Source organism: Solanum tuberosum, unplaced genomic scaffold (assembly GCF_000226075.1).
Source record: "Solanum tuberosum cultivar DM 1-3 516 R44 unplaced genomic scaffold, SolTub_3.0 scf00156, whole genome shotgun sequence".
Taxonomy (NCBI): Eukaryota; Viridiplantae; Streptophyta; class Magnoliopsida; order Solanales; family Solanaceae; genus Solanum; species Solanum tuberosum.
The window spans coordinates 565,267-576,999 of record NW_006239080.1 but is presented as its reverse complement, the minus strand read 5'-3'; the positions used below and the strand labels follow the sequence as shown (position 1 = coordinate 576,999).

General features: G+C 34.6%; 1 protein-coding gene across 5 annotated transcripts; it reads right to left on the bottom strand.

The window, feature by feature from the left end:
• Window positions 1-2,278: 2,278 nt before the first annotated feature.
• Window positions 2,279-9,843, bottom strand: LOC102579983 (SNF2 domain-containing protein CLASSY 1-like). Of its 5 annotated transcripts, none has more exons than XM_015311332.1 (6): window positions 9,547-9,843; window positions 8,059-8,252; window positions 6,967-7,220; window positions 5,293-6,762; window positions 4,926-5,081; window positions 2,279-4,611 (listed from the first exon to the last, which is right to left on the bottom strand). In XM_015311332.1, exons 2-6 carry the CDS (start codon window positions 8,102-8,104, stop codon window positions 2,677-2,679), a joined length of 3,861 nt encoding a protein of 1,286 aa, XP_015166818.1. In that variant the 5' UTR covers window positions 8,105-8,252; window positions 9,547-9,843; the 3' UTR covers window positions 2,279-2,676. The 5 variants fall into 5 exon arrangements, with proteins under 5 accessions (XP_015166818.1, XP_015166817.1, XP_006353420.1 ...); XM_015311331.1 differs by having other exon boundaries at window positions 8,059-8,290; window positions 9,585-9,843; XM_006353358.2 differs by having other exon boundaries at window positions 9,585-9,843.
• Between the last annotated feature and the right edge of the window lie 1,890 nt (window positions 9,844-11,733).

Genomic DNA, 11,733 nt, shown 5'->3' with positions numbered 1-11,733 from the left:
GAAGAGAGAGAAACGTGAAAGAAAAATGGATAAAATCATATTTTTAAATTAATTTTAACAAATTGGAGTGAATTAAGGAAACTGAATATTCTTAATTAGTTTGAAATTCCTTAATTCATGCTAATTAATAATTATCTTAAATTAATTCAAATTTAGTTGCCACCCCTATTTTCGTTTTTTTCATTTTTCCCTTCAGAAGCGTTTTATTTTAATTTTTTTTTATCTTTTTATTCTTTTCAAATCAAATGTTTTTAATTATTAAAAATAACTTCTTTTTTTAATAATCTGTTACAACCTAAAATTTTTAATGTTATAACTTGAAAGTCTAAATCTACTGCTATAGCTCGAAAATATTAGTATAATATATGTCATATTAGAAATTTTCACATTTATTTTCCACCGCTAAACCAAAATTACCAAATCACAAGATTTGAACTACTATTCATTAGCTGCTATGTAAACGATAATTGGTCAGTACATGTAATATCTTCAGGATCCAATTAACCAAAAGGGTCATCATCAAAGTTTAATCCGGAGAAATTATAAAACTAGAATACGATTTATGACGGACATTATGAGTTCAACTGAATTCTTTTTTTTTTTTGCACGAACTATATGTGTACATATTATATATGTGTTATACGATCACACTTATTTTTATCTATCAACTCTAAATTCTTAATTCGTCTATAAATAAAAATAACTATCTTTTCGAAAAATGAACGTGAAAAAGGTTAATGCGCTTTCTTCCAAGTTGGGATCTAAATTTTTCAAGTTATTATGATCCACTTGACATTAAAAGTAGTATTTGGTTAGATTGAGGAAGATTCTATGGAGGAATTTGCTAATTATATATTCTTATAAAAATAAATAAAGCAGTAGCACCTTGTATGAGATGTGCACTCGTCAACAACATGAGTTTAATTAAGGGTGTATTTGGTACAAAATAAAATATTTTTTAATTTTTTCATGTTTGATTGACCATTTCCTTTGTGAAAATAAGTTGCTTAAAAATGAGGAAAATGACTTTCCTAATAAAAGTAGGAAAACCAAAATTTATATGTGACATTCCAATAAGTTCATTGTCTTTTTCCGCATTCTCAACCCTTGACCATCTCACCCTTCGCCACCTATGTACCCCACTCCTTACCTATGTCATCCCCCACAATATTTTGTTCGATTATTTGAATTAATCATTTTTTGTTTACTTACCAAACATTTTTTTTAAAAAAATTAGAAAATCTACTTATAAAAAAAATAAAAACGTTTGTACCAAACACCCCTTAGTTATATATTTATTTGTTAAGTAACTTAATCAACCAGAGATGGACCAAAAGTTTCAAAGCTTAAATTTAGGCTTTAAGTCAGCCCATGGTTTTGGTTTTCAGTCCCAACAAAATGGATTATGTTGCACTCCAAATACATACGAGGAATATATCTAGCACTACCAAAAAAAAAGAACAAATGATATTTCGTAATTCCTTTTTTATATTATAAAAAAAAAAAACTCAGGCTTTAATAACACATGACTATTTTATTAAATTTATTTGAAGTCTAAATACATAACAAAATGGGGAAAGTGCAATGTGGAAATGAAACCTGGTCTAAAATGAAGAGTTACCTTGATGTATATTAGTGTAACGATCCGTTCAGTCATAAAGTCATTTTAAGGTGGTTAGGGCTATAGTACTGATGTTAGAGACCTCATAGTGAAATGAGCTAATAAAAACTGAATATGGAGAGGTTTTAAAATTGTTATAAAAACGATTCCTTCGACATAAAAACTGCTCTGAGGGGGTGAATGAAGTAGAAACTCTGTGAATTAGGCTATTGGGATCATGTGAAAAACTATTGCATGACGAGATAACCCTTGGGTAATATATATTAGACCTGGTAGAATTAAGTGGATTTGAATGCCCAAGACAATTCATGCACTTTTCTTTTGAGTGATCTAGAGACTTCTATATGCACCCCAACATCTAGCGTTGTTACATTTCATATATGACTGCGATCTAGAGACTTCTATATTCACCCCAACTGTCCAAAGGATGCTCTTATTCATGTACTCTAGACAAGAAAAATGTTTTCACATAAAATTAGAGTAATCAGTTAACTGTCAAGTTCAGGTTCAATTGCATACTCAAGCACAAACCTCAGGCATTGGACTCAAAAGAAATAGAGGATGAAGGCAAGGAAAAGTTCTTGAGTGGGCTAAACCTAGGATCATAACAATCAGTGCCTAGCCTAAAGCAACAAGTAGAACCAATTCAAAACTCCATACACCAAAGTAGTATGCAAGCACGGGCTATTCAGCTCGACTTGCATATATATTATTCAAACTAAAACACACTACTTATTTATACCGAGTCCTTACACATTGCCACAAAGAAAGCATAATACAAATAGTATTTCACACTTATTTGCTTAAAATCCTGAATCCGCCACTCGTTCTGCTCAGCTCAAGTTGCAGATCTATAACTCAAGATACTTAAAACACACTTATTTATACTGAATCCTTGCACATTGTCATAAAGGAGCATTAATACACTACTATTTCACACCTACCGATTTCTTAAAATCCTGAATCCGCCTCCAAATGTGATGGAACACAACACATTTTTCCTTCACACCAGCTAATGTCTGGCTTATGGCAGTCCCTTACTAGGCAGAGGGACTTCATTCCTGCAGACTTCCCATGTTGGAAGCCTTCTCATTTTTCATAATGGCATGGAATAATGTAGCTCGATCCTCCTCAACAATTTCTCTCAATAATTCATCTTCAATTTTTGGAGCTTGCCAGTGAGAAGGGTCCTCCACAAGGTCTTCACTGAATATCATGCTTGATACCCATTCTTTCCATGTTGTTCTTTTGTATTTCTCCTCTTCCAGTGTGCCCGTTGCCAGAAGCTGGTAGACATACACAACTTTGTCCTGACCAGGACGAAAAGCTCGTGCAATGGCTTGCTTGCTCTTAGAAGGATTCCACTCTGAATCCAGTAATATTACACGTGATGCTGCGGTCAAGCTAATGCCTTCTGCACAAGTTGTAATGGATGCCAACATAACCTTTGATGGTCCACCTGGCTCCTCAAATAGATCCATTATCCTTCCTCTTTGAAAAAGCTCAATGTCACCTTGAAGCACCAGTACTTCGATGCCCTTTCTCCACCCATAGAACCTCTCAAATATCTCCAGAAAAAGATTAATTGGAGCAATATTGTGGCAAAATATCAAAACCTTTTCTCTCCTGAGGAGACAACGAGGAATTAGGCTCATTACAAATTTGACTTTTGAACCCAGCTTCAGATCAAACTTGAATTTCTGGAGAGCCTCCAGCTCCTCTTCCTTGAAGTACTGGCTAGAACATGCTGTCGTTCTGATCAACCAAGGATGGATTGCACCAAGGGTAATCAACAGCTCTAACTCCAGAGGAAATCCTTTGTAGATGGGCCTTTGATTTTGAAGCTTCACCAAAATTTCTTGTTGAAGAGTAGTTGATTTCATCATCAAGGTGTAACATTGTAAACCAGGAAGGTTATCAGATGTTCCACCGTCATGCACATCTATGAATCCACCTGTTAGTTTCTTCAATATGTTTAGGCCTTCTTTCCTTTTCTTGGGGATGTCTGAATCAATGACGGTTGAAATTTTATCAATAAACATCTTTCTTGCTCGATTTTCCAATGAAAAGCGCGATGCACCTTTGTTTTTCTTCTTGTACTTGGGATCCAGCTCCTTCAAGACCTCATCAACAAAGGTTGGCCTTGCTAAGGTAAGTGTATTGAAATACTCTCCAAAATTATTCTGAAATAATGTACCAGAAAGTAATATCCTAAGCCGTGTATTGACCTTCATTAGACCCTTTCTTAACCTGGATTTTGTACTTCTTGGGTTGTGCCCTTCATCAAGTATGAGTAGCCCTGGACAATGCCGCAACACCTGGGCCATATATTTCCTATGCGCATAAGGTGAATCTTCCCGTGTCAGTGTTAAAAAAGAGGTATAACCCATAAGGAGAACACTGGGTTGCGAAAGCCACATCTGCATTTTCTCAAGGCAGTCCAAGACATGCATGACATCTTGGTTGCGAGGAAGACCAGGACATAATTTCACCTTTTCCCTTAGAACCTCTCCCTTAAAGGTTTGACCACCATGAATTTGGTAGACTGGCACAGGAATCTTCCACTTTAGTACTTCTTTGTACCAGGTGTAGAGTGTTGTCTTGGGAGCAAGGACCAATGGTCGTGATCCAGGAAATAACTTCAGATAGCTTACAAGGAAGGAAATAATTAGTAAGGTTTTCCCAGCTCCTGGAGTATGAGAAATAACACAGCCACCTCTCTCTTTGCTCTCTGGTTGCATTTCTGCAGGTACTATGGATCCAGCAATATTTTTCCACAGAAATTCAAAGGCTCTCTTTTGGTGTACCCGTAATTTTTTTCCTAGATCAGGTATCAACTCCCAGACATTTCCTTCCCCTCCTCCTGATGATGAGGGTGCTCTGGAAGAAACAGGAATGGACAGAGTATCAAGGCCATCATCATCCTGCTTGTGATCTGTAGCTTCTTCAGTTCTTTGCTCCTTGTTGGAACTGTAGTTTGACGAAGGCATCTATAGATATGAACGAATGGTTAGTAAGCATGGTGAAGAAAATAAGCAAAAGACTGTAGCAATAAAAGCCTAATATGCAAGAATCATAGTCTAGATCTGCTTCTACATGTGTACTGAATTACATGCCGAATATACTTCCTATTATGTGTAGGATAAAATGATGACATAGACCATGACAAAGCTCATCTCTATGTAAAAAACATTTGGGAAGTGCCACCATTTCTTGGAATCTTCTTCCGGGGAATCTCTCAGACCTCTTAAGCAGATGCATCAGAATAAGAGAAACTGAAATAAGTTTGAGACTTTTGACTTACAAAGGGTGGTGGAACATCCTTTATTTCGGTGCTAACGAATCCACATAGCCGGCAAATAATTCCAATTTCTTCATTCAGTCGATAATCATGTCGACAAACTTCTCCACGTATTTCAGCTCCTATCCTGACATTACTTGCATATTGAACATGGGAATCCTGTGCCACATTTGATAAGGACAACATCAAGCATAAGGTAGCACAGCAGTTATATAATCGATAGACAAAAGAAAAATAACACACCGTTGATCAAGACAATAACAAAACATAAAACAGTGACCAGTCCAATAATTTCCAGCAAAAAGCACATTCCACGAACAATATGTCTTTGTTAACATAACCAATGCCAGTAATTATTAAAATAACATACCTCACTGTCATCTAGAAGATAACATGATGCCAGGGCTAGTTCCATCTCCTTCCATAACATATCAATTTCTGAAACCTCTTCGTCCCTATTCATTGCGAGATGATCACCTGACTCTCTGTGGTCAGATTTTGTTGACTGAAACTCTTTCCACTGATCAATTATTGGTGGCTGTTCCTTATTAAGTGTGGCATCAATGTTCGCCATGCACCTTCTAATCAATTCCTTGTACACATTAGCCGCTACAGAACCCTTTTTGAATGATCTTATATCATAAATACTATCCTTCTTTGAACTATTTCTTTTGTATTTCTTATGTGAACCTAACGCCCCACCTCTTCGATCAAGTCCCATGAACTTTAACTTTGAAATTTTGACTTGACCCCAGCGTCTAGCTTCTGGTTTTGTGAAGTTCATTTTGGAAGCTTTCCTATCATGCGATGTTGAAGAACTATTGAAATAAATATATCTGGAAACTATTTCACCAATCTCTGCAGACAAATGTTCAGGAACATCAACATCAAGCGGAACCTGTTCATGGACAGTTAAATCAGTTCCTGAAGAAGGATGCAGGGGAACAATAGCAAGTTGATGTTGACTGTCAGCTGTAACTGATTTCTTGTCTGCAAGCTTATTTACATCTGATTTGAGTGCATTTCTCCATCCGGATGAACTTTCAGAGGACTTCTCATGAGGTCTGATACTTCCTCCAAACAACTCTCTCTTGTAAGACCTGGCAATTTCATCGATTTCACCAGTTCGATAAGCATGATCAGCCTGAATAGAAAGTGCAAGTGGTAGTTCTTCATACTCCACTTTTCTCCTACCCCCAACTAACCTTGTCATCTCAACATCAAATTCTGCCATATCATCATCACATCCATAATAACGCTCTGGCTGTACAAATCGACGCTTTGACCTTCGTGGGCCCATTAGATCATACAGAACTAGAGGCCCAGCTTCACTAAGGTCACTGGTAGAATTTACATCTGGGATATCCCTACTGAATTGAAAAACAGTGGTTGTTTGAACTCCGTCTTCTAACTTGAAATTCACGGAGTGAGAATGTTGGTTTGGATTTGATTCTTTCTTGACTAGATCATCATCCACAATCTCATAGACAATCTGGTTATGGATCGATCTTACATCAAATGTAGCTTCTTTCAGGACAGATGCAGTCATTAACCATGTGAGGTCAGAGGAGAATTTTCCTATGAATAGTTTAAAAGTCTGCAACGAATTGCAGTCCTCAGAAGAACTCCAACGGTAATGTTTGTCTTCACAAGGTTTAGGTTCAAGTTTTTGGAGAACTGCAATCTGATCAATGGGCAACATCTTTATCTCTTTACTTAGGGTTTTCTTCAAAATGGGAGGAGGGCCTTGAGTGACATAAACGCTGACATGAAATTCGCAAGTACAAGTGAGCTCATGAGGCTTCCTCTCTATAGATCTTATTTTTCCATCAATCCACACCTACATGGAAGAATCAAAGGTAAATAAGCACAATAAGATAGTAAACTTCACAGGAAACCAACCCCAACAAACAAATGGACGAAGCACTATGGGCTACTCCAGCAAAGTCAGGAAGAACCAACTTATGTACAACACTTGGTGAAAAATATCTTCTTATTTGGAATATAAAAGAAGGCAGTACAATTATCCAATGCTGCTACTTACAGGCTTGACATCTTTCTCATCCCCTGAATCTTCTCCTTGGTAAGGGATTGAAAGCACACAAACCTCAAGTCCAGGTCGTAAGAAGCAGGCACAATCAGATAAAGTAGCTTTTCTAGACCTCATTCGAAGATTTGTTACCGGAATATTCTCCTCAATCACCTCCCCATCAACTAGAACATGAGTAGTGATGGTCCCCATATTGATCCTTAGGCGCTCCACAGCTTGCCAAGATCCGTACCAGAATGCCTCAAAAGCTGTCAAACAATACAGGAACAATCAATGTGCACAGTTAAAATGAAGATGTAGTCCTATGTCAGACAAATAATTTACATCCTCACTTCTACAGAAAAGAAGTGATCCATATTTGGTTCTGTCTTGTTTCTCATATCAATTGATGCAATTAGATAGTTTGTTTCAGAAAAGAATAGCAAGTCAATTCAGTTTGTATCAAGAACGACTAAAATCTAACTTTGAAAGGAGACTGAGCATCAAGCAAAGGGAGGTAATACTCAATGCTTCAACAAGAGGCAGCAATATTGCAACAGTTTGACAACTTTTTATGACTGAATGACAGTATGAACAATTTGCACTAACCAGTTTCTGCTTGTCTTTCTATGGCTGGTATCGCTTATAGCTACAAAGTATGCATGTACTCGTGCAGGAAAAAGAATAGAGCTGCTATATGACAAATATGAAGCAGGAGAAAGAGTGAAGTCTTGTCTAAAGGATACACTTCAGCAATGTTATATGTGGTTAATTTGATTATAGAAATTAATAAATGTTACCAGAGAGTAGACCATCAGGCCAAGGCCTTCAGAAACATAAATAAGTTGTTTAGATGAGGTTTGACTCCTTACAATCCAATAGTAACGAACAGTTAAAATATCAATGTCATCACAAGATTCCACTCCAATAATTTATTGCTTCAACAATCAGAATATATTGCAAAAGTGTGTTAACAATTTCATGAGGGTTTGATGATTCAACTTTCAAAACCACATCCAACTTAAATCAACATTCTCCCAGACAGCTTCTGCTGATAAAATTAATCAAAAAGTAAAAAGGAGACTAAGTTTGTAGGTCATTGCTTACGGTGTGGATCAATTGGATGAGCATTGTAATGTATATGCCTCTTCATCACCGCCTAAAGGTTCAAGTCCAACCTTGTCAGTAATCAGAAGAAAGAATCAGTTTAGTTGTGCCCAATAGCTGCAACGGATACTGACGGAGCCGGATTTGAGGTCAGCACTATAGCAACTTGCTATATACAATATTTCCATCTATTGCTGCAAAATTTTCCCAGTTTAACCCAATGTTTAAATTCCTGGATAATAAAAAAAATCTACAACACTTTTGTAAGATGACAAAAATAGAAATACTGTTATTCTCTCTCATTCCTTTTTGTTTTTGTTCCTCCCAAGAAATGGTCAAATTTTCTTATTCAATTGATTTTTGTTTTTCCTTTGATCTCTTTTTCATATCTAACACAACAAAATTAATCAATGAAAAATGCATTTCTAGAACGGCCACACCTCTTGAATGCCCGTGTTGGACTTTACATAATCATAATCATAATCACAGACAGATTTCTCGGTTATCAAAAAAAAAAAAAAAAAAAAATAATCATAATCATAAAATTGAAAAACTTCCGTTTCTGAAGATAAATTCACAGTATGTAAGAGAGAAAATATATGTGTGTGTGTGTGTGGGCGGAGCTAGAATAAGAGTTGGGGATTCGGCCGAAACCACTAGTTTTTATCCAAATTCTATATTTGTCTTAAGAAATGTAATGAATATGTATAAACTCTTAATTTAGAACCAATAACTAGAATCCCGAACCCATAAACTTCAATTCTTGGCTCGGCGACTAGACTAAGGAACAAGGGTACAAAGTTGCATTAAAAAAGTGAAATTTATGCCTAACAAAATTAATCAATGAAAAATGCAAAGGTGAGTGCTTAGAAGCACTTTTTAACTTTTCCAAATACCTTCAAAAGTAAAAAAGTGATTAAAAACAAAATCATCTAAAAATAAAGCTGGGTCTGCCGAAACCAGTAGTTTTGATCCAAATTCAATATCTGTTTAAGAAATGTAATGAATATGTATAAAACTCTTAATTTAGAATCAATAACTAGAATCCCGAACCCGTAAACTTCAATTCTTGGCTCCGCCACTGGACTAAGAAACAAGGGAACAGAGTTGCATTAAAAAGTGAAATTTAAGCGTATCTAAAGTGGTTACGTTCAGTAAGGTCAGAAAAGTTTCTCCTTCGAGGAAAAAGACACCAGAAAGCAAAACAAACCTTAGGAGAAGTGTTCTCATAATGCAACTTTGCTATATATGTTGATTTTTTGACTTAACAACATGATTAGCACCCAATTGTCCATAACCACTAAACTAGAGCATCGATACAAAAACAGAGATAAAGGAGAGAAGAACTTAAAAGCACTATAAATAGGTTAATTTTCCAAATGCGATAAAAACGCTAACAAAACGCAGTTCTGGCCAAAGTCAGCAGGAATCATCTTCCAGGCATAAAAAAGCTGCAAAAAAATCGCCAAAAAGGGGAAAAATACTCACAACAGCTAGTGTAGTATGAGGAAAAGGAATTAATTTACCAAATAGAGAAATACATATATTCCACAGAAATGTTGTAACCTGCAAGTAGAATTTTTGAATTCAGCTACATATCAGTCGGAAAAGGGAAATTTGATAGTCCGGCGAGATTGTTTTTGGTTGAAATGCATTTAGGAATTTGGCGAATTCGGAAAGTGGAGTGAGTGGAGAGCGAATAAGGGAAAAGTCCAGAGGGTAAAATTGACTGAGGAGAGGAAAAGCGATTCTCTCATTGGGGTTTGTGCTTATTGTCTGCTCATATAATAGATTTTTGTGCATTACTAGTCTAATGTCTGCCTTTTTCCATGACCCTTTACGATAAATTTTAGGTGAATACTTTGGAATCCACGCACGGTTAAACACGACAGTCAAAAATAATACTTCCTCCGTCCCGTTCATTTTTTCTTTTATAGTTATTCTTAATTACTTGTTCATTTTGACAAATTAAAAAATGATGATTTTTTTTACTTATTATACTCTCAATTAAATGACTAATTACTTTGAAAAATGCAGAACTTTTCATCCACTTCATAATTAATAGAGGTAAAATGGTATGTTCACTATGTCATTAATTGATTTCTTAATAGGTGTGTCAATTCAAAAGTGAACAAGTAATTAGGGACAAAAGGAGTACCCCTCCGTTTATAAGGTGGACAAGTATTGTTAGACATTTTAAAATAGTATAGTGTACAACTATTATTGAAGAGAGAGAAAAAGTATTTGTCTCATATTACATGATTACTTGCTAAATTAAGATAAAATTAATTAATGTTTTCCCTTTTTAGCCCTACAATTAATACTCTCTTTGTCCCTAATTACTTGTTTACGTTTTCTTTTATAGTGGTCCCTAATTACTTGTTCATTTTGACAAAGCAAGAAATGACAAATAATTTTACCTATTATACCCTCAATTAATTACTTTGAAAAAGGTAGAATTTCTTGAAAATCTTAAATTTTTAATCCATCCACTTCATAATTAATAGGAGTAAAATAGTAAATTCACTATGTCAATAATTACTTTCTTAATAGATATGTCAATTTAAAAGTGGATAAGTAATTAGGGATAGAGGGTGTATTTAGAAGTTTAAACAAGAAGATTTAATTTTTTTTTCAAGTGGTTAATTTAATATAAATAAATGGCAAAATCATAAATTTAATTAATATATTAATAATTTCTTGATAACCGTGTAGAATATGAAGTATCCATTAAATATGAAATTGAGGGAATACTATTTTGTTTTTATTCATACTAATTTAGCATCTTCAAAAAAGAAATTTTGGATATTTAAATTTTTACTTACACTTTCAAAGGTCATATTTATTGTAGAGATAAAATGAAAAATAATTAATTGATTCTATCTTGATTTAGTAAGAGATCAAGTAATATGAGGTAAAAATATTTTTAATAAAATATCATTTAATATGAAACGGGGGTTACTTCTTTCATTTTATTTTATATGCTGTAGTTTTTTTTTAAAATAAATAAATAAATTTGATCTTAAATGAGTGATAGATATTTGTATGGTAATACACTATTTCACTAAGAATACAATAAATATTTTAAAATTAAATTGTTATTAAATATAAAATATATTATTTTTTTAGGACCGATTAAAATGAAAAGCGAATAATATAAATTGTGAAAAAAATTAGACATTTTCCAATCAATAGCTCTAACTGACTAATCACATTGACAGGTGTTTGAGCTGAAAACCTGGTTCAAATTTTTGTGTGTTGATACTTATCTTTTTTACTCACATTAAATTTTCTTGATATAGCAAGTAGGAGCCCCTAAAGTTCAGAAAAAGAAAAACTTTATAGGAAGAAGTAAATTATGACAGGTTTGCAGAAGTAAGATGACAAAACACAACTCCTCATCAGCTCCCGAATTAACACGATGAAAGATTATTTTGTTTCATATGATATTTAAAATTTAGATTAAAATTTAATTATATTTAAATCAAGCATTGTAAGACTCATTAAAAGGTAACACTTTCAATAAAAAAAATTATATTTAAAACTCGAACACAATAAAAAGATAATAAACATAAGTAGTAGTTGAATGGTAGGAACATTAGTTACCGTAATGATGGGGCCAACACTGAGGAGTAGTTGCAACCAGTGCCCACTAACTAAAGGGAGGGGTGGTCA